Source organism: Mercurialis annua, linkage group LG2 (genome assembly GCF_937616625.2).
Source record: "Mercurialis annua linkage group LG2, ddMerAnnu1.2, whole genome shotgun sequence".
Lineage (NCBI taxonomy): Eukaryota > Viridiplantae > Streptophyta > Magnoliopsida > Malpighiales > Euphorbiaceae > Mercurialis > Mercurialis annua.
Genome location: NC_065571.1, coordinates 41179965 through 41204362, shown reverse-complemented (window position 1 = coordinate 41204362; position 24398 = coordinate 41179965). Strand labels below are relative to the sequence as shown.

Genomic DNA, 24398 nt, shown 5'->3' with positions numbered 1-24398 from the left:
ACCACTCATCTAAAACAGTCTGACTCCTAAAAAAAATTGACATTCTTAAAGTTCCGAATTTTTTCTACAATTTTCGTTAAGGTCTCGGACTGAAATTAGCACCCGAAGGTGTTGGAAATCAACCCGGAAGTTGATACTATGGGCTGTTTTAAAAACTGCAGAGCAGTTTGCGCAATAAAATGTTCTGCTCCAAATGAATATCTTAGAGACCGAATTAGGAAAAAGTTAAACTTGGACAATCATAGATAGCATCCTTAAGTTTCTGTAACAACAAACAGAACTTAATTTTAAGATATACAACTCTAGATAATTATCTCGTAATATGGCTGTTTTGCATAATAATTTTCTACAAAACGTCAAACTAGTTTGCGTCGATTCGTATCGCAACTTGTTATACGTTAAGACTTATAACCTATCGAAACCATATTTTCATATTTATACAGTCCAGCCACCACATACCATCTTAGACACTTGAGATCCATGATCTAACACCATTAGAATTATTTACATGAGTTATGCATTAAGGCCGAATACTTTCATCATTTTCCATCAATCATTAATCAATCCAAATCACTTCAACCTGGCTCTCAAATTAATAATTTTTAAAGAGACAATAATAAAAGTACCTAAAATTTTAAAAATATTTACAAAAGTACATGTAAACTTTTTTATTTACAAAAATACGACTAATTTAAAACTAATTACAAAACTACCAAAAAATGAAAATTATTTACAAAAGTACGATGTGTATAATGTCGGTATAATTATGGTATAATTTCGTAATATTAAAACTATAAATCAGATAATTTAAAAATAGTATTTGGTTTATTATTGGTATAATTTCATTATATTTTCGGTGTATCGATTATAAAATTTTATATATATTTTCTAATTGATAACATGTAAAAAAAATAATATGTATTTCTCAGTATAATTGATAATGAACTAGAGAAATTGGATATTGTTGGTATAATTTTAGTATATTGTTAGTTTAATTTTTAGTATATGATGTGGTGTAATGTTGGCGTAATAATAAAATTTTCAGTATATTTTGATGTGTATATTCTAGGTATAATTTTGGTATATTATTAATTTAATTTTTAGATACGATTTGATGCAATTTTGATAAATTTTTATTTAATATTAATAAAATCTCTGTATGCGTAATGTTGGTATAATTTTGATATAATGTTGATATAATGTTAGTTTATTAGTATATTGACATTATACTCACAGTATACACCGTATGTTTATAATTATTTTTAATTTTTTGATACTTTTGTAAATATTTTCAAGATTTTTATAAATGAAAAAAGTCAACATGTAGTTTTATAATTTTTTTTATTTTTTTTATGATAAATGGTGTAATTTCCTCTTTTTTAAATTCTATTCTGGTTTGATAAAACTAGCCTTAATGGTGCACCCTCAAATGCCTATCAGAATACCTCACACCCATACAACTTCAACGTGCAATTTATAAAGAGAAACTCATTGGAATTTAAAAAGAAAATGTTCCCCTTAAACATGCTACAGATTCTTTGGTTAAAAATGCATGCGATGCTTTTGGAATTTCATGTTTCAGATCACCAAATGAGACATAGCACTTGCATATGTTAACAAAATCATCATAAATTAATTAGCTTACAATATTCATTTTCTAGTTTACATAACAATTGGGAGCAAGGATGATCATCTCTAATAACCAAAAAATGCTTCCATTCTCATAATTAATGCCCCTACCTCTTCATAATTACAAAATAATATTACAGTAGATGTGCACAAGAATCACAATGGCCTGCTGATAGAATCATGATGCCTCAAAATGTATATATAAATGTTTTTGCTTTCAGCAAAATTACTCCTTGTTACGTGAAGAACGGTCCTTTCTTTGTCCACCAAGAATACGCGAAATTTGCAGACCTCTACTGAATGCTTGGTTGAATAACATTCGAGTCTGAAACTCGGACACAAATGGAAACCAGGCAAGGAATGCAACAGGAGTGAACAGAAGCAAGCCCATAACAATTTCATAACCACGTGCCAGCGTCCGAACTGATCCCCAAAAACCAGCGTGATGAACAATAGGCTTGCAAGCCTGTGCAATCTGTCAAAGGATAACACAAAATGAAGATTATTTTAATTAGTACTCAAGCTGTACAGAAACTCACTTGATATCTTGCTGCATAACTGTCTGCAATTGTAGAGGTGTGAGGTTCAAACCAAAACAAACCCAACAAAATTTTCATTATTTTCAGAACCAAACGAGTCAGTATGTTGATTTTTTGGTTCGGCTTGAATTTTTAGGTTTGGCCCTTTTGGTTTGAACCGGAAAAACAACATTATTTTATAATATTAATTCTACCCCTAACAGAAAAGGCAAATTACTTTTACAATGTCAAACTGAACTCAACCGAAATTGTTTTAAATGTGACACTGAATTGAATTTAACAGTTTGGTTCAGTGTTTACACCACACCATTGGCGTGCATCTCCTGTCTTGTAAACCTGCCCCGTCTATCATTTGAAACCAAACGATGGTTCAACTAAATATAATTGGTATCAATATCAGGTTATTCCAGACAGCTAAATAAAAGCATCAACTTATATGGGAGCACATATGGCAGTAGAGATAAGGGCTGTCTGAGTAATAATAGTCAACAATTTTACCATATAACTTGAACATTTACTTACCAAAAGCAATCCCCAGCCAGTTGGCATGAAAGCAAGAATGCATACAACGATGTCCTGAACTGTCATGTCAAGCAGTGCCATAAACGTGACCAAAATAGAGACAAAAGTAAGGAATATCATCCCCTTTATAAGCCGAAACACAAGCTGAAAATTTGCACTAAACTTTCGCCGTCCGACAGATACCGTCTGCAATACAAAAACAGTTATGCTAAATTATACAAAGAGGGTACAAATACCATTTAATAGCACAATTTTTGGGTAAATTAAAGTAACATATTAATGATCTGTACACTTTCAGGGGAAAACACAAAAAGAAAATGCCGCCAAATGATATATTTTATCAAATAACTATATTTCAACAGCCTCGTCAACAGTGTCAATCAGATTATATTTTTAGGTCATCAATAATGGATCCAAACTTATTTGTGAGCCATGGAAACCTGAAAGGCAGTGTCGACTGAATGGCTTCTTCTAACCAGATTCACTAACAATAAAAAAATGCATGGAAATACATTGAGATTCAAGAATTAATTGCATACCTTCATGACGAATAATACTACAAAGATGACCAGCCAAGATATTCCATAAACCTATAAAAAGATTTGCAGGTTTGATAAGTACAAGTTCAAATAAATTAAAGGATAACACGTTTGAAGAGTGCCATACCAGAAAACTCTTGGTCTTGGTGATCCTCAAGTGATATACCAGCCCATATTGATAAATAAAGAAGCGTAAAGACAATAATATCTCAGCCACAATCCCACGTTTTCCAGAATGGCGAAGATGTTCTTGTTCCTCCTCCCACCATGATTCCCAACTTTTTTCAGGTGGTACACCAATACCCCCCCGGTTACCAATCCATTTGTTCCAGTCAGTCCAGTCATCAACAATCTTTTGCCACTCAAAACCAGAAGGATTAAACAAGAAGGGAGCAAAAAGCCAGGTCCCAACCATAAACCACATAGATATAGTGATTAACAGATAGGCAACAGCACTTCTATAAGGTTGACCAAAGATTTGATATACCACAAGTAAAATCATCATCTCAATACCCTTGACAAAGTGGCTTCGAGAATATAGCCTATAGTTTTCAGCAAACTTGGCATGGAACACCACAAATCCTCGACCTGTAGGCCTGTATTTTGCACCTCCATGAAGCAAAGTCCTTCCATAGTAGTGTGTCTTGGTTCCAAGAGAAAATGTGAAAAATACTGGTGCCAGTTGTAATTGCATCAGTATAAATTCACTTAGTGCAGTTCGGAAACCCCTTTCCAGACCAATTTCCATCAGCATAGGCAAGGCCATTAAAACTCCAATTTGAACAAACGATTGAGAAGCAAGAGCCACCTGAAGGGGTTTATTATCTCTAATTCCTTTCTGACTAATTAAACCTTGTTCAAGTCCGCTAAGAACAAGATAAAGGCGGCCATAAAGGAACACATATACAGTGAGAACAGTTACCTGTAAGGGGAAAAGATAATATTTAGTATCTAAAACATCTTGCACATAGATATAAAATCTTAAGATAAGAATGGAAACTCGCAACATACCAGAGTACTGAAGTAAAAACCAACTGTGGTGAAATAGCAAGACAGCATTCGGAAAAAGTCAAAACGGTGTCCGAGCCGATACATATCACGACTCAAAGTCTGCTCGCCATTGCCATTAGCAATTTTGGCCTCAAACATAGAAATCTGATTGAGCCCAACATCCCTCCCCTTCCCCACTTGTATGTATTCATGATGAGTAACATTGCCTTCACGAAGTGTAGAATTGAAACCTGCTCTTGAAATTAAGCCAGAAGGCAGACGTTACTTGGCAGAAGTAACCGATCATGCATTAAATAAATCAAAAGATCCATGAGAACAAACCAGCAAATATATCTTCACTCAAATTAATGACCTTTGAAGCTTTACTTACACCCCCTCTGGTGAGGTGAAAAAGTCTATCAAACACATCTGGATGACCGTAATGGAACCGAACCCTATATATGAAGAAAATTGGAGGCAGTCGTCATAAGACACATTATTATACTTAAATATCTGCTCAATACATAAGATTTAACAAAAGATGTAAACAGCAGTCTATGGCTGTATCTAAGAAACAACAATATGCAGTAGAACTATGTTTCACACATTCAAATTGCAGCTACATGAGTTAACATTATTGCATATGTCTACGATTTAGAGTTAATTGTATAAAGATAACACCAAAAGGAGGTCATACCAACAAACAGAATAATCTTGAACTTTGTGGAATCAATATAAATATAGGAACCCTATTAGACATTAAATTTAGCTCTCAATTCTCCTAATAAGCCCAAATAATCTCAGAACAAGTACCGGAGTTGGTCTCAAATGAAAAACCTATTAGCAATATGTAAATGACATTAGTTACATAATAAATCTTCCTGAATCAATATCCTTCCACAAATTACCAAATATCAATGTAAAAATTATCTACCTTATATCTTTCAACCTATGAGAAATATGTCTGGAAGACAAATCTCCATGTAGGTCAAATGGGTGGATGCATACCTTTACGAAGTGCACCAGACCGATTGTACTGACCACGTACTGTTAGCTATGAAAAGTAAAGCTGAAGGGACTGGGTATTTTCAGGAATCATGACATTTATCAAAAGTGTTCTACCTACGTGATTTAATCAGCTACATTTCACATAATACAGTCACTTAAGCTTATTTTCCGTCTGAGTATTTTATAGCATAAAAGCTCAAAATGATTGACTTGGACTACTATTTTTCATCAGTTGTCTTCCCAAACTTTCAAGCCAGAAAAAAAGAATTACAAAGAATCAAAGACAAGAGTTGAACAGTACAATTTACCATGCAATGTTAACTTACTTTAATGGGTTGGCCAATAGTCTCTGACCTATAGTCACAAAACTGGTCTCTTGATTTGACATAAACCATGCAAGAGATGAAACACTGCACCCACATAAAGAGAAGTCAATAATACATCCTATATATTTACAAGAAAGTAGCATACATCATTCAGAACAAAGTACCTTCCCGTAAATATATGCTCTCTAAGTCCAAGAATTGTAGGGAATCTCACACCATCATGTTTTTTAAGAAATTCTTGCAGCAAATTCCTCATTTTTAAGGCTTCTTCCATGTAATTATCCTACAGAATTATGAACCACCAACCAACAATATGTTAAAGATGGTGTCTCCCAATTTCTAGCCATCACTATTTCCCAGTGTTTTTAGTGGATTGAAAGAAAATATTATAAGTAATAAACCTGGTTCATATCTATAGTTTGTAAGCCTTCTCCACGCGTAAAAATAATAGCGTGATTTTGGTTTTCAGGTTTTCCCTCACCCAAGATGGCTGGTCCAGGAAGTTTTATTCGATAAATGACCTGTACAAGGAAAGCAAGACTGTTAACAGGAGAGACCAAGATCATAAATAATGCTGAACTGCAACCATACAGAGAGAAACATGCAGAACTAAGAAAATCATCTGTCAATTCAATGACAACAATCACAAGGATATGCTTTCACAGTTCACACTCAATAATATTACACCATTCCCAAAAAATGAATTTAGATAAATCGTGTACAGTACACGTAAGTGGACATAAAACAATTCCAAATAGAACATTTTTAATCATTTCAATTTATTGAAAGAGAAATTAGATAGTAAGATCCATCCTCGCTAACTATGATGACAAAAAAATTCAAACTTGGAAAGAAAGATCCTATGTACGTGAAGACAGCTATTACAAATGTTCATCACATGGAGAACAGATAAGGAGAGCATTCCCCACCCCACACAAATCCCAAGAGAAAACAATTCTACTTGTATGACTCAACTATCCCCTCCCTGCATACTTCTCGTCTCTCCAACAGTATGATGATGTAGAAAGCACACTAAGACATACAGTTTGGCAAAATCTTACTAACTTTGTTTTTCAGAGCCTGAGTCAAATTTCCAGATTTTAGAACGTCTTGATCACAATCTGCAGGTCCTATCTTTTCAACCCTCCCTAGGATATAAATTGCAGGCTATCATCTTAGAAAAACGCCTCTTAGATGAGATATAGGATGGACTATTTCCAACCAGTACCCCAATTATTATAAGTAACCTTCACTATTTTTCTTGGTAACCTCTTCACCTCCTCTCAATCATAACAAGAAAACATCTTGGAAGCAGCACTTGTCAGGCATAGTATAATTCATGGCTCATATTAGCCTTATGAAATAAATTTGTGATTATGAAAGCTGTAAATTAACATAAGACTTAATTATAGGCTTAATCATAGGAATTAACTAGTCAACTTTCCTATTTACTCCAGCAACATTGTGTGTAAATATGTGACTTACCACCATTTAATAATATACGTAAATATTTTTCACAATCTTTGTTTACAATTAAGATTTAAGATCATTTTATTATTATCAGACATGTTAACTAGATAGATGATAAATAGAAATCAAGAGCATACAGATAAAATTTAAAATAAAATAGAAAGGGATCATTTGTAAGGTTTTTGCAGGGTGGTTAAATTGCACAACTGCAATAAAAGCTTCAAGCTTCAAGGTCACAAATCGTAGCATCTTCGCTTGAAAGAATGTTGTTGCGCAATTAAGTATGCTGCTTGTAAAAAATCAAACAAATGGTAAACTTTGAACTAGCTGGGTTTACCTCATCCAAATTTTGCACTGGCTCTGAAGAATCTATGGATTTGGGTGATGCAGCCTTCACGAGAGCAGAATAGTAAACTTTTTGGTTATCCTTCTTGGATTTGTCTTTGCTAGTAACTTCAACCTCATCAATGTATGCCACACGGAGTGATGAATATCTACCAAATAAGAAGAAAAATCCAGAGGTCAATATTATAGGTATCAGCTATTCAGATAATAAGTTAATCTGAACCTACTTTGTCATGAGCCTCAATATATCCTGTGCTCGAGCATCACCAGATCGCTTGTGTATCCCATATTTCTGGCACGATACCACATATGTAAATTTCATATCAGCTACTGCTTGACATTGTGCCAACATTGATCTTTCCCCCTTTGACTGATCCTCCGTGTTCAATTCTATGGCTTTGTAGCCCTCCATCAAATCTAGGAGAGTGTAATAACCAGGTTAAGAAACATCTATACCAAGAATTACAAGAAAAATTTCCACAAAACAAATTAAACAACTACATTGCGGATTACAAGAGATGCAGCAGTTACCTTCATGTCTGGCCATATCAAGGAAAGCCTGAAGCTCCAAAGCTCTCCGATAATACATCATACCTCTCACTAGCATTTGCAAAATTGGCTTAGTAAAATGAGAGAGCGAGTGTAAAGGTCGCTAAAATATTGGACAAGAAAATATTTACAAGCTATACGCATATGCCTACACAGAAATAGAAATACTTACCAGTCCTAGTCAAGGTTTGGCCTCTGTAAGAGGCCCATAGACGAAGTTCTTCTTCTAACTCATCCAATCCTTTAAGCTCTTCTTCACTTGAGCATTTTACTCTCTCGAGAAAGTTGTTCCACTCATCTGTGCATTACAGTAGATATAAGGCCTGGCATGTGAATATCTTTTTAATCCTAGTAAATGACAAGAAATAGAAACTGAACCTGGAAAGATTTTTTGCAAGTAAAAGAGAATTGAAACACCATCTTCATTTGGCACTTCCAAATCACGCAAGGAAAACAGTACCTCCTCTGTGTAGTATGGAGTTAAAACTCTACAAGGTAAATGACATGTGAGAAGTTGGTTGTTAAATAAAGTAAAAGAAAATTTTCAATCTAGTAAGAGATAAAAACTAGAAACTTGACAGTAGAAACACTCTTGGTTGTCAAATAAAGAAAACAAAAACAATTGAATCTAGCTGGAGGAAAAAGGTAATAGCTTGACTGAGGAAACACTAATAATAGCTATGGTTAACACAGTGATTTTATTATTTTACTATAATGACACAGTAGAAACACCAGAATATAGTATGCTAATAATTGTATGAAAATAAATACCATAAAACAAGAGCAAAATCATGAGAATTATTTTATTGTTATTACAAGTATTATTTTTAATTGGCCTAGCCCCTAGACTAAACATAGCACCTTGATGCTAATACAAGTATTCTTACGCAGCTTGATGTCTATAGATGGTAAATAAAATATCAACAGCCATGTTTACATTTCATGCTAATAAAACAAAGAGCTCCTATATGAAGCACAGCACCTGAAGTTTCATCTAAATATTAATGGGAGTCTTAACATTTTCCCTTTCACTCGTAGTAGGGGAAAGAAATGGACATTAGGTATATAAATTGAGTTGAAAAATAAAACTCTAGTTATCGTAAGATTTGAGTGAAATCGGGCATTCTATAAACAATATATGAACAATACCCTTTTGATCAATCAAATCATATTTTAAGATCCTAGAGTCTAATTTTCATAGGGATTGCAAATTTGAGATCAGACTATGATAAACTCTTCATAATGAGTAAAATGTTAAAAGATTCAGATGAACTGCATACTTATTCACCTTTGGGTTGTAGAGAAATTTCCATAGAGAATTCAACAAGGAAAACCACTTAAAAGTTAAAACATGTATAAGCAAGAAAACTTACGAGAAAGAAAGCATATTGCGAACTTTTGGGGCAATAGGCATGTCCATAAACAATGAATTTGAGAAGAAAGAAATGCGCCTCCTAGCTTCCAAGTTGGACGGTACATCCATCGCAGATTCTTTTGTTGTAAGTAAAAGATAAAGCCTCTTAATCTGCAAATATTATGACAATGATTGTGAGTAAGCAACTGTGTTCATATGCGAACACACGCTAAAGAAAGAAAATATCCATGTTGGATTATCTCTTTTAGTGAAACACACTTTCTCTTTCCATGCTTCTGTCACAGGATCAATTGGAAACTTAATAGCTCCAGAAGATGCAAACAACTGATATTGCTGATCAAGGGGAATCATCTCATCCTGTCCAGTTCCACCATGCATCGAATCCACCAGACTGTTCAAGGAAAAAATCATTAGAAATTAATCAGCAACCAAACAAATTTTTTAAGATAATTATATCAAGATGTAGCACCTTGATATATGATCCTCCATCATTATGTCTCGCGTCACAACCTCCAGCATGTCCTGGAAGAGAATCACAACTTGATCCCTATCCTCTTGTTTATTATCTAACTGCAACATAATTCTAGAAGGGTTAGGCTTCTGGACACTCCATTCGCAATCAGAACATTACTGGAGAAGAGATGTTGCTTATTACCAAATATTTAATTAGCTTCACAAAATGGTCATAGAGGCAAGGTAGAGCACTCATCTTGTACTCACTTATCAGGGTACCATCATCTATGTGTTTTTCGACTTCAGAAAATATGAAATCAATTACTCTGTTAACAAAAAAGATAATAGAGTAGATTGTGTGAAACCTGAGTTCAAGGTATTGTAAAGAATTTTCGATCGAACCATCAATAATATATAGATACTCACTCTGTCTCACGTTTCCCTTTAACCAAAAATTTAATGATGTTCTTAAGTGAAGCGTAGCATTCACGAACAGCACAAGACATGTAGTCTTCAGCCTCTATTCTTTTTTTCAGCTCTTTATCTTTACCATTGCTATCCTTGGCCATGTCTAATGCTATAGGGATCTGACAGGAAATACAGCATTAAATTTCAAAATCAAAGTAATAGTACAACACAAATCTGCAAGTCGAGAACATAGAAAGAAACCATGCTAGCAAGCAGAAAAGGAGGCCACTGTATAAGGCCCAAATCTTCATCTGCCCAATATGGAACAAGCAATAAATCCATTTCCCTGAAAAACAGTAGACACCCAGGCCAAGATAGACAGCCATATTAATCAAAAGTAAAGTAAGTGTCAAATAACCAGTTCACCCGAAAGCTCAAGATGTTGGGTGAGGCATTAACAATAATCATATCTTAACACACCCATGCACGCTTGATGTTCACTGGGCTTGAAACGCGAAAAAACAAGCACACAGGCCCATCTCACATTGTGCTCAAATTAACTTTTTCTTTAATTAACAAAAATGGGGATCGCCAAGGATCAAACTCCAGACCTTTTAGTCATAGAGGCTCTGATACCATGTCAAATAACCAATTTACCCAAAAGCTTAAGCTGTTGGGTAAGGGTTTAACAATAATCATATCTTAACAATAAGAAACACTAAAATTACAACAAATTCTTTACAGCAATCTTTACCTATCACTTATAAGATCTTCCTCTCTAAAGCTACTAATAATTTTGTTCCACAGCTGAGCAAATCTTGCTGCCCCATCTTCTTTATTGGATGCAAACTGGCATCAAACATCAAGGGAAGAGTGTCTTCATAATAGTTTTATAAAAAAGAAGTTATTTCTGTAATAAATTTGAACCCGTAAGAGTATGTGCTTGCATGTTCATGTGTATGCTTGTACACATGCATGCATCTGCATATATAACATTGACATCTTACCACAGGAAAATTGCGAGACAAGGTGGCTTTTAGTCCTTTTTTCTTTGACTCACTCTTCTCTTCTGGAATTAAACGGGCATTAAAAGCACCAGGAATTGATTGGAAGCGAGATCGAAGCATGCCCAATGTTCGAATCTGAAATGGATACAAGAGAAAAGAAAAGGAAACTCCAAGAGTCAATTTTTTTTAACAATTTACAAGCCCATAAAATTAAAAGGTAGATTCCATGAGACCAGATGAATTCGCAGAATAGTTTAGGTCATTGTAATTTTTTAACAATTTTAGGAATACTCGTTGCTGGGTTTCATTTGCGGAAGTGATTTTTCTTTTTAGCTAAGAAAGAAAGATGAAGATTACTAGCATAACTTGTATTCCTCTCCATCCAAAAAAAAGCTCAATCATCATGCACAAAAACACTTGATAACAACTTAACTAAAAGTTAGAACAATCTAAACCCAAAAAGACACAATTCTTAACATCGCAAGACAATATCTAGGACTAGAACGGAGTATATCCAGATCTGATCATCTCAAGGGATGGAGTATTTGGAGATCATTCTACCTTTCAGCTTGCTGCATGAAATGACTAATTCTAAAAACTTAAACCTTAGACAGTATTGCAAGGCCTAAAAGTTTGCTAGAAGCCTAGGATATTAGCAATGGCCTCTATTATAAAGCATTAAATTTCATAAATGATTTTTGTAAAATTAATTTACTTCTAACCTCTCCAAGGCGTCGGAATGCTCCATAAATACCTCCAAATATGGTAGAAAATATGGCATACCAAATCTGAGTATCCATAAAATAGACCTACAAAAAATTCTGGGTACTTAGCATCTCTATTACATTTATTTCAAATAAAATGAGAATCGACATAGTGATGAGAAAGATAAACCCATACAAGTATAATTGGAGCCCAAAGTGCAATCACAACTCCAATATTGTTCCTTGCTGCAAAGAAAAAAGAAGACGTGAACTTTTCCTTTCAAAGTAACAAAAAAAGATGACCTTATTATCTTTACATCAATTACCACGTGGGAAGAATTCATGCCACTGGAAATCTTTGATATGAACATTCATAATATCTTTTGTTGGACGAACTAAAGGCTTTATCTGCAAATAAGAATTTACCATGAGGGTTTTAGAGCATTTACGAATTCAGATAAGCAAAGCTAAGTACTTGCTCAATCCAAATCATCAGCCAGCAGTTTTCACTTTTTCACTTTCATAAAATTTGGATAAGAAATTAAATCCATGTAAACTAGTATGGACATTTTAACATAACGAGAATGTTCTTTAGGGTTCTGGTTATGTGCCTAGACAAAGTTTTGTAGCCTCACTTGTGATAAAAAAGAAGGTTAGAACTAAAGATAGGCTAAACTCGTGGGGTTGTGTGGCTGATGATTCTTTATGCTTTCTGCAATTGTCATGAGGAAACTGTCAAACATCTTTTCTTTAATTGTTCTATGACTGGTGAGATATTCAGGAGTGTTATAAAGGCCTGCTTGATTAACAGACATCCAGGAATTTGAAGGGAATGGTCTTGGTTCAGTAGAAAAGCTGTGGGGACAAGCATCCTGGCCAGAATTAGGAGAATGGCCTTCATTTGCACCATCTATCATATCTGGAGAGAGAGGAATAAGGTTGTTTTTGAGAAGGAAGTGATTGATGCTAAAACTTGTCAAGTCCTGGATCCGTCAGGATGTGTTGATGAAGATGAATGGAAGGAGAAGCCCTACTCCTCGGTTCTCTGAGTTGTATATAAACTGGCTTAACTTTGTATAGTTTAGCTACTTTGTTTTGGTCTCTAGCATTTTGTAAGCTAAGGATTTGTATAGCTGTTTTGTTTTTGAGGTTTAATCAAAGGTATTTTTCACCCAAAAAAAAAACAGAAAAAACATTATGAGAAAGGCCAGATTCTAAAGAAGATAACAAATAATCATGGAAGACTACAGAATCGCCTTGTCTTTAGAATTAGGGGTGAGCATTCGGCCGGTTCGGTCGAAACCGAACCGACACCCCCTTAAGTGAATTAACCGTTCGACCAAATAGCCAAAACCAAACCGACCGAATAAGAATTTTTGACCGAAAACCAAACCTACTGAATAAGATAGGAGAAAAATTTCAAAACCGAACTGACCAAATAAATCGGTTAATTCGGTCAGTTCGGTTAAAACCGACAAAATAATGAAGAAAAATTAGAAATCAAAAAAATTCAAAAAGTTTCAAATTTTAGTTAATTCGGTCGGTTCGGTTAATTTGAATAATTTAAAACTCAAACCGAACTATTAACCGAATTTTAAAAAAAAACAAAAACAAATTGACCGAATTAACCATTTTAACCAAACCAAACCGACCAAAATTCATCGATTCGGTCGGTTAATTCGGTCGGCCGGGTTTTTTTGCCCAACCTAAGGTTTAGATTTTCTATTACTGAATTAATTAACAGAAAACTAAAGAAGCCGGATAAGTTAGTATGACGCACCTCAATATAGTAACTAAATGCCAACTTTGTCATTAACTGAAGAACCCAAAACATTGTATACCTGAATGTTTAAACCAAGGCATAAGCCACCAAGTTGTCAAATCTAAAACTGCAAGTTCATTTATTGTTCATGCACCGAGTACTTACTTGAACAGAGAAAGTGCACTCTCATGCATTCCTCGACCAACATATAGCCGTGGCTGCAATATTGCAATGTCATAAAAAGGCAAGATTATAAGAATTCCATTTGAACAAAACATTATGCTGGATTACAGTGACTAGAGTTATAATTACAGTCATATTAGCTGTACTAAGTAAAAACGACTTTTTTATAAAGGAGGAAAGAGCATTCGCATACCTGTGACCACCACATCATGAGCATAACAATCTTGTAGTTTGATCTCTCAAGGAATCGACGTAGAAAGGGAAATAGAAATAAGACTGCTGCTAACATATTTGGTGACAAGTAGACAACTACAGCCAAGATAAACAATGAAGGTTTGCTTGAAGTATTCCCAAACCAGCTTTGAATGGTTTGAGCAAATCCTGGAGGATTCTTCCAAGTATATGCATAAGTAACTGGTAAAACTACCACCCAGGCAGCAGCTGAAACTACCTTCAGAATATATCTTAACTTAACATGGAATGACATGATTTGCCGAGCCTTCCAACTAAGGATTACGTCAAGGATAGCTTCAAAGTTAAACAAAGCAATTGTCACCAATCAAATTTTTGCATGCTATAAAGGCTAATCATTAATAATAATTGTCAAATAATCAATCAACCCAAAAGGTTACACGGTGAGGTGAGACTCCTACTTTGATGTTATTATCGGCAACATATCCCAGCACGCCAATGCATATGAGGACTGAAGCGTGAGCAAACACAATCTCACCTTACTTTGTTCTCAAATATTTAATTTACCAAATGCGAGTTACCAGGACTAGAACCTTGACCTTTTGATCAAAGAGACTCAGATACAACGTCAAATAACCAATCAACCCAAAACCTAAAATTGTTAAATGAGACTTCACCTATAGTTTTATTATCTCCAACAATATCAAGAATGTTGAAAAAAAAAATAGAATCGATAATAATAAAAAGATAATGACAATTATAGGTGACTTTCTGATACACATATTGTGAATCATTGGAGAGTCTTACACATAAAAATAACATGCAAATTGTGAGAGAAGCATACTTCAAATGACAAAAGAAATTATGGATTAATGTTTCCAATGCCTTGACTATAGCTTGCAATGATCAAAGAATACCAAGTACATATAATTTAGCTAATATTCCAAAGAAAAAGAATTGAAGTTCAACTGCAATCTTACCTTGCCCAAGCTTTAATATTGCAGCGGTTATGAAGACACTCAACACTTTCTTGAACACATCACCAGTAAAGATAACACTTAGTTCCCCCGAGCCATTCCAAGCAACAATAATCATTGCCTTTAAATAAAATGCCAGCATTAGAATGGCATCAAAACAATAAAATTAAGAAGCATGAACAATATGCAATATGGGAATAACAAAGTAACACATACCTGTAGGCATAAAATAAAAAAGCTCCACATCCGATCAAAGCTCCTGAAGACATGCAAAAAGGTACGTATTTCGACGAAGTTAACTTTTCCCACCCATCGATCTCTAAAAGTTGGTTTACTGTTCTCCTGGATACAAAATGTCACAACAAGCATGGAGTTATCTTTTTGTATTAAAATGAAAGAAAATTATCAATCCCATCAAATTCTTTAAGCAATCAAAATATACTTTCAATTTGAATACGTAATTATATATGCAAAAAATTACAATACCATCAAACTGAAAAGGAACCTTGTCTAGAAACCAAAACCATGTAATTATATATGCAAAAAATTACAATACCATCAAACTGAAAAGGAACCTTGTCTAGAAACCAGAATATTCTTGTTATATATAATAAGATAGTTTAAAGCCAGCGAATAAACTAGTGAAATCATACTCATCAAATATACAAGCAATGCAGCAATAATAAGATTATCTAATACTACAATGCATTATAGGATTTATAATACGTAAAACAGAAGTCATTTCCCTAAATAGCAATACAATGAAGCATCAAAATGTGAAAGATGTATCGGCCAATTCTGAGGGAATTGAAGCTCCGTATTTATTGATACAGATAATGCATCTTTATCTTCGCTTTAAGGTGATGCTCGGGAGTCCAAAAAAAAGCAATCAATTATATTCCAACTTACAACCCATTAACTAATAGGTTTATGCTCATCACCAATTATGACACTTATTGAACTTATTAGACAGCAAGCTTAAAATTCATGTCTTGCAAATCCCAAGTTATTGCTGAATAAGTTTTAAATTGGAAGTCTAACATTGAAAGCTCAGAGAAGGATTCAGTAAAAAAGTTGACTGCATCACCTCCATGCACTTCTTCAAAGGTGATGAATTTATAATACATCCGTTAGATGAGATATACAAAGAAATAAAGAAATAAAAAAGCAGAGATGAAAGAGAAGGAATAAGGGCCACATTCTATTTGTATTATATATCAGATGAATATACCACCTTTTCAACTCCTATGGCTAATGAAACTGTTTCTCTACATAGTGCATATGTGGACAATATTTTGTAATATAGTAGCAAAAATAAATGTAGAATTGTAAGGAAAAGCTAGGACGATTTAAACCAGTAGCATACCGCATTTTTCTCGTAACGGACTTGTTCAGCAGGCAAATGAAAGAAATCAGCATCCGCACGCATCGGCCAACCTAATCGAAAGCAATCAACAGACCTGGAAATCATACAATCGTAAACTAAGTTAACCACTTTGAATTTTAGACAGATACCAAAATGAGGAGACGTGGAAAAAAAACAAATAAGAATGCTACCAAAAGTATTCATTTAAATCATCATAATTTCTCCATTGGGAATGCTTTGATTTTCCCATTTTACTTCTTTCAGATTCCTGGAAAGGAAGACGATTTATTGGCTTTTATGAGTATAACCAGAAAGAAAATGCACAAAAAGGAAAAACAAAAGGTTTGGCAGCAACACCTTTGCAATAACATCATAGATGGGAGTAACAACTTTTCTCAAGAATGCCTCCTCTTCACCTCCATAAGCAGGCTTGACATTTTCCCCTGTCATGGGACTGACATTTCCAGCTAGCATGCCATACAGCTCGAATGCCATCTGCAAAAGGTACAACAAAACACATGACAAATTGATTACGAGAAAATTTCAATCAGAAAAAAGGAACACACGCAAAATAAAACTGGCCTTTAGTGCTAGTTCTAATCATCAATAAAGATGATTGCAGCTTTTTTTAAGTTGGAACCATGTTTACTGAGCATTTATCAACAACAACATTGGGAGTTCATCCAAATAATAGAAAGTGAGAAAATATGGGTACAAAAAAGAATGCTATATTTCCTAAAAGATAACCTATGGGATTAAACTTTAAATAAGAGTAATCTACTTAAAAGATTCAGATCAAGTTGACACATACATGGTGATAGATATAGCACAGGCATTCTGGCATGAATCTCAAGTTTGCAGCTTCTCCCCATATCAAAAGATATAAACCCATATAAAGCAATTTCCGTTGCTGCACCTCCTGCTGTATTGTTGGTAACCTGCAAATTCAAAAACCACAGAAAATTAATATTCAATCTGAAACGCGCAATTCCCAAAGAATAGAAAGAATGGGGGATGATGGGGTGTGATTGGGCCATACCAAAAAAAACAGAGAAAATTCCCATGTATGTTTCCATGCTATTAGCATCATATATACATTGAACGCTAACATTTATATAGTGGTGGATAGCCTAAAGTGAAATGAGTAGGGTTAATCTTCGTATTCCTTTGATGTCTAGATGTCAGTTTAACATATCAAAGGGAAGTGAAACAATAAATTACTCATCCACATAAATTAAAAGTAACCAAACAAAAAAATCTCTACATTTTATCTTCTACGTACTCTCATATAAAGAAAATTATGCCGGCAAAGATGAGAGCCTGACTTCGCCATATTCTCTTTCACAGGCTTCCTTTTTCGGTTCCTTTTTTTAAAAAGAAACTCAATTAAACTCCCTCCACTTCCTCTATCCAAGCTACTTTACCAACTAAAATAATGTATTGTGATTAAAATAGATAACACATCTTCTATCTTATAAGTCCAAGATGGTTAAAATAAATTACTTGTCTATAGAAATTAATAGTGACCAAACAAAAAAATCCTTAAATTCTATCTTCTATGTCCTCTCATCATCTGAAGTAAATTCTAAGTATGCTAGGCAAAGATGAGAGTCTGACTTTGCTACATTTTCTTTCACTAGCCTCCTTTTTGTGTTCCTTATCTTAAAAAGAAACTCAATTGAACTCCCTCCACTTCCTCTAACCTAGCTACTTTACCAACTAAAATAATGTACTGTTATAACAATAGATAATACACCATCTACCTTATCAGTCAAAGATGGTTAGGTCCTAAGTAACAAGTGACTGGAAAGCAACTCACTAAAAAAATGACGCAGCAAACTCTTACCAAAGGCTACTTTTTCTATCAAGGTATTTGCACCATTTTTTGTAGTTCTTGAAAAGTTTCTTCATCACTTCTTTTAATGCACGCTCATCCAACTACAAAAAAAAAGAGGTGTATCTGTGTGAGGAAAGAAAGGACAGATATTGAAACAATTCAACAAATAGAGCAGCTTCTACATTCTTTTCACGACTTAGAGAACAAATGGAGAAATATTTCTTCTTCAAAACAATCGTACACAGTAAAAACAACCTTTTTGGGTCCTTTTACTGTGTAAGGAATTTCTGTAATGTGTACATAAATAAGAAATCATGACTTTTGAAGATCAGATTAAGCCAGAATTCAACTTCCCCGACGAACAAAAGGGAGTGAACTAAAACACAGATAATATCTACTGTTGAAATTGCTCTTGAAAAATGTCTGCCGTCAATTTGTTAAGACACAAAGAACAATAATCTCTAAAGCACAAACCTTTGGTTGTTGATCAGGCTTCGGAAACTGCCGAATGTGCACGTTTGCAAGCAATAAGATCAAGTGCTCCCTTTGATTAGCCACATTGTCCTTCTGCATATTTTAAAAAAATGTGGTAACGTACTTTAATCATATTCAACTAACAAATTTTAATACAAACTAGAAACTACAACAAAAAAACTAATTATCTTCTTTAAATCACCTGAAATCCAAACATTGCCTGAAGCCAATCTAAAATGTCTTCATCCTTTTTCTTCTTGTAGTCCTTGGGCCATGGAAGACCCCTGGTGTTACGAAGTGCAACAACAGCTGCTTGGATCTGCAACAACAACAAATTTCATGAGCATTCGAATGGTAAAGGAGAAAAGGTAAAGTGAAGGCTACTAGTCATAGCAAAGAAAGGACACTTACCTCAGGATATCTCATAATAGCCTGATTTGCACTATCAGGATCAAGAGGAAGGATGTTGTAAGGGACATAGATCTGAGTCTTTTCTGCAACTTTATCCTGAGCTTCTAAAATCTTTACAGATGGTGACAAAGAACAAGTCATATGCAGCAATCAATTAGTTAGGAGTTTATGTAAAGTACATTAAGCAACAAACAGTGGGCAGCTAAAAATACATGCATTGCTAGACTACAATAAGAGCAATAATATGTCACAAGGTTTCACCTCACGATCCACTTCAATAGATTGAGTCATATTAACAGCCTTCAAAACCTCAAAGAGAACATTAGCAGTTTGGTATGCCTTAGTAAGCTGTGCACTGGATTTAGAGAGAAAACCAACTAAGCAAGAGTTTCAAATAATATCATTGAAAGACCTTATGTGAAACAAAATTTCATCCATATCTAAGGTAAAAACTAACCGATCAGCTTTATCAGCAGCATTTTGCAAAGCTTGGATATACTTTTTGTAGTAATGCTGATAAAAACTTTGCATTTCCCGTGCATCACTCTTTTTTACCCTTCCCATCAAGGTCGGATCATTCTCCTGAAAAAAAAGACAAATTCAGTAGGTACAAACACAAGCACGAAAGAGAAAATGAAGCAGCTAGATGTTTAAACCAATGATGCTGCAACAGTATATCTGTTATTTCATCGCATCCTATTTGGAACATTCATTGTTGTTTAAAGCATTATGCCTAATTGCCAGATAAATTATAAGAATTTGGATCCCAAATACTCATCACTCTAACTCCAGGTATCTCATTCCACGCTTAGAGAACTCCGGCATTCTGATTCACAATTTAGAAGAGCATCTCAATACCTGATACTTGGACTTAAATACACTTCATTTAGTTAAAGGAATTTCTCATGGGTCTTCAAATGACGCACCAATTATAGGGATATTTCACCTACAATCCTAAATTGAAGATCTAAAAGAGTTTGACCTATGCAATCTCAGACGAGAATTGGTCTTGACATAAATCACACATAGTTTGAGAGAGGAAATTAGAACATCAATATGGTTTCTCATAAAGCCCCTAAAGCACAACTTTATGGTTTGAGAGAGAAATTAGAACATCAAAATTTTGCTTCACCATCACCTCATCATTTGAACTAAAGGCACTCATAAAAGCCCCTAAAGCAGAAACCAACTTCAACATTTTGCTTCACCATCACCTCATCATTTGAACTAAAGGCACTCATAAAAGCCCCTAAAGCACAAACCAACTTCAACATTTTGCTTCACCATCACCTCATCATTTGAACTGAAGGCACTCATAAAAGCCCCTAAAGCAGAAACCAACTTCAACATTTTGCTTCACCATCACCTCATCATTTGGATTTTGCCCTTCCAATTTTTGCTAAATCATGAAGTTGTTCAAAATAACATAAAGCCCCTAAAGCACAACTTCATGGTTTGAGAAAGAGAAATTAGAACATCAACATTTTGCTTCACCATCACCTCATCATTTGAACTAAAGGCACTCATAAAAGCCCCTAAAGCACAAACCAACTTCAACATTTTGCTTCACCATCACCTCATCATTTGAACTAAAGGCACTCATAAAAGTCCCTAAAGCAGAAACCAACTTCAACATTTTGCTTCACTATCACCTCATCATTTGAATTTTGCCCTTTCAATTCTTGCTAAATCATGAAGTTGTTCACATTAAAACAAGAATTTCTTAAATGTTAATCAGTAAATTGCTTGCAACTGAAGTATTTAATGTCATTGGCACTTTAGTTATATGCTCTTCACTATGGATGCTAAGCTTTTAAAACTGCCAAATTAAATCTATAGGGAAATGAAGCTTACACACTACTTGCCATAAAGGCACTCATAAAAGCCCCTAAAGCAGAAACCAATTTCAACATTTTGCTTCACCATCACCTCATCATTTGAATTTTTCCCTTTCAGTTCTTGCTAAACCATGAAGTTGTTCAAAATAAAACATGAATTTCTTAAATTTTAATCAGTACATTGCTTGCAACTGAAGTATTTCATGTCATTGACACTTTAGTTATATGCTCTTCACTATGGATGCTAAGCTTTTAGAACGGTCAAATTATATAGGGAAATGAAGCTTACACACTACTTGCCATTTGACGGAAATAATTTTGGAATGATGTTTCCTTAAATAGTCATCGAGTTCACTGGTTCTGTAATGTGTAGTCTTTATTGTAAGTTTTATGTTCTGGTTATCTTAAAGAGCTCATCCATCACTGTAAATCTAGAAACATTAGGAAGTAGGATCCAATCTGAATCTAGAATCACATACGTCAAAATAAACATATTCTATACTAACAAAATTTAAAATGCATGGTGTAGAGAATAATTATACTGACCCTTTCAAGACGTTGTAGGAGAGCAGTTTTAAATTGGCGAACTCCACGTCCACTAGAGGTGGGGTCCAACCTATGTGCTTTCTCAAAGGCATAAAATCGACCTACATTAAGAGCAAAGAACAATCAGTTACCTGAAATAAATATTGAAGGGAAAAGCCAAATTTTAGTAGTAATGTTTGTTTTCTCCAATGAATCCTACTAAGAATTTGAATTAAGACGTTATAGATATCATAACAAAATATATAACTCATCAAACTTAAGTCAAACACACTAAGACAACAAGAAATGAAATGATATGCAATTTCCTGCCAATAACGTGCTACAGTTATGACTGTATGTTTATGATGTTTGTATATGTGTGAGCGGAACCACATGCAAAACCCCATACTCAAAAGCACACATTAAACAGCCAACTATAATAAGATAGTCAATTATGGCATATGCAAGATTGTAATTAAATGCAAATTGCAGGCTCAATGAGCCCCGTGCAAGACAATGATAAATTAAATTGTCACAAATTTGTGATTTATCAAAGCTCCAAACAAATGCAGCTATCAAAAAATTTGAAACTTGTCAATAAACTTTAAACAAACACATTACATAAAAGGGTAAGAAAGAAATGGGTGGCGTATTACCATAGCGACAATTGATAAAGACAGCGCAAAAAAGCGTATTTTGACAAAATCACCCTTTTTTATTAATAAGAGAGATATAGATACAAATTGAAAGAGGATAATTTTGTCAAAGTAAAAAATATTGCTCATTCCCTATCAATTGTTGATCTGGCAATAGCGCCACCCAAAAGAAATTCTTCAAGACAACAGCTTCATTGACAAATGCAGCTAGTAAAAAATCTGAAAATCTTCAATAAACTTTGAACAAACTCATTTCATAAAAGGGTAAAAATTCTGAAAGACAACAGCTTCATTTATTATATTCACTCAAGAGATTTACTAATAATACAAATTCAGGTTCCTATTTGTTTAAATCGTACGAAACTTACATTCAAACATACCAAAAGTGAATAGCAATGTAAAATAAGTTAAACTGTGCCTACATTGTAACATTGAAAAATGATAGCATATGTGGATAACACACTAAACAGGGCAACACTAGTAATCTCTCACAAGCTCAAAATACAGCTAAAGAAGATCAACTTTTAAGCAGATTTAAAAGCAAAAACACAAATAAAAACACTGATTATTTTTAGTCTTGAAACTTACATAAATAAGCAACCCTAGGATTGCTAGATTCAACTTCATTAGCAACACGAAGAATGGGAGCAATCTCAACAAGTGAAGACGGAACTACTTCACTATCAAATATGGACTCTCCTAGATTTCCAGCCGTTTGAGTCCTCATAATCCGCCGCTGCGGCGTAGCACCACCACCACCTCCTCCACCTCCACCTCCTTGATCCGGCCCCACTCTAGAAGTGGAAGATGCCATATTTACCCCTCTATCCCTCTCCCTCACCGTACAATCCCCTCAAAAAACCATCAAAAATTCAAAAAAAAAACACAGATTACAACAAGCTCGCAAGTCATCCAGTAAAATTACTAAATTAGGAAAATCCTCTAAGGGAAGGATTTGAAGAGAAAAGAAAAGAGTTAGAGAGAGAAGTAAACCCTAAAAGGAAGAGAGAGAAACTGGAAGTGTAAGCTACTTAGCAAGAAAGGAAGCTTAAAAAACAGTGAGTGGAGTGTTTGTGTTTGTGTTTGTATTTGTTTGTTAGAGAGAGGAAAAAGCAGAGAAAGAAAATGAAAGTTTACTTGAAATTTACTAATAAAAGACTGCCTTTTTACTGCTATTGGCGGGTTTTACTTTTTTTATTTATTCTTGAGCTTCGTGTCATGTGTTAACAGTGGTCTTCATTTTTGGTTTTATCACGTTAATGCCATCAATTTGAATTTGTTTAACTACTTAATTACCCCTAGAATGATTTTCCTTTTTTTTCTCGAGACGATGACTCACTTTCTTGAACCGAAATTCAGAATCACTGTTAAACTACGGAATGTGGATCGTCCATAAGTCCACACATATGGTAAATTCAAGCTATAATGATCACCAATCTAACTCTAACCACTCTATTCTTTTAAAAAAGACGTAGCTGAAATTTAAATTCGTGATTATAACTCCCTGGTGACTCATTTTTAAACCATCACACCAAACCGGATATTTTGATAGTCTCACAATTACTTATTAGCAGTAAAATAAGTAAAAATAGGCATGAAATATTAATAATTTTTGGAGATGATTTCAGAAAACTAAATAAATGGTTTTATCTAATATAGAAATATGGTGAGTTTCAAAGAAGAAGCGTGTATATACCAAAATATATAAGAAAATGGGATTAAATTCAACTTCTTCAATAGATATTGCTTACCTACCTTTTATTATATGTTGGTCTCTCTTTTTCTTGATTAGCTACAATTTTAGACTTTTTTAGTTTTTATGGAGTAATAAATAAAGAAACTCATACTATGTATCAATTTATGGGTTAAGCTCAAGCATGTACTTACAAAATTTTAAAATAGTGCTATATTTAGAGGAATAATATTATCAATAAAAAGTAATTATAATATTTTAAATATGAAAATAATGGGGTCTCATGTAATATCAAAAAAAAAAAATTATACATAGCTAATTATAGCATGTTGTATTTTTTATGTTATTTTTAGCACAAAATAAGATAAAATGCTATATATATTATATATTATTGAAATTCACTCCATTGCAAAATGCTAAACTAAATGCTAAATTTATAATTTTATAAGTGATTATCATTATTAATGGCAAATCAGTAAATAATTTAGATATAAATAAATTTGGCATATGCTAAACTTTCTAACAAATTTGGCACAAAGTTTAACATATGCTAAATTTAGCACATGAAATAGAAGTGCAATGGAGATGTGTTTTTTATATTAAATGCTAAATTATAGCAT

General features: G+C 34.0%; 1 protein-coding gene across 1 annotated transcript; it reads right to left on the bottom strand.

Moving 5' to 3' along the window:
• Positions 1-1604: 1604 nt before the first annotated feature.
• Positions 1605-23196, bottom strand: LOC126668008 (callose synthase 3). Its single transcript, XM_050361196.2, has 42 exons — positions 22674-23196; positions 21451-21551; positions 19524-19648; positions 19328-19421; positions 19067-19177; positions 18858-18974; positions 18656-18748; positions 18191-18282; positions 17156-17282; positions 16702-16839; positions 16536-16612; positions 16345-16438; positions 15195-15320; positions 14982-15099; positions 14003-14337; positions 13792-13844; positions 13645-13705; positions 12191-12272; positions 12061-12110; positions 11883-11969; positions 11161-11295; positions 10908-11002; positions 10415-10499; positions 10172-10332; positions 9948-10071; positions 9762-9862; positions 9551-9683; positions 9291-9442; positions 8296-8405; positions 8090-8215; positions 7900-7968; positions 7596-7785; positions 7361-7517; positions 5955-6074; positions 5718-5836; positions 5554-5637; positions 4562-4674; positions 4241-4470; positions 3357-4151; positions 3230-3280; positions 2691-2876; positions 1605-2104 (listed from the first exon to the last, which is right to left on the bottom strand). Exons 1-42 carry the CDS (start codon positions 22897-22899, stop codon positions 1856-1858), a joined length of 5892 nt encoding a protein of 1963 aa, XP_050217153.1. The 5' UTR covers positions 22900-23196; the 3' UTR covers positions 1605-1855.
• Positions 23197-24398: the final 1202 nt, after the last annotated feature.

Coding starts and splice junctions, on each gene's coding strand:
- LOC126668008 (XM_050361196.2), bottom strand. CDS start 22,899: ATGGCATCTTCCACTTCTAGAGTGGGGCCGGATCAAGGAGGTGGAGGT. Junction 9,684..9,761: donor ATGGAGGATCATATATCAAG/GTGCTACATCTT, acceptor TTCCTTGAACAG/TCTGGTGGATTCGATGCATG. Junction 3,281..3,356: donor CCAAGACCAAGAGTTTTCTG/GTATGGCACTCT, acceptor ATCTTTTTATAG/GTTTATGGAATATCTTGGCT.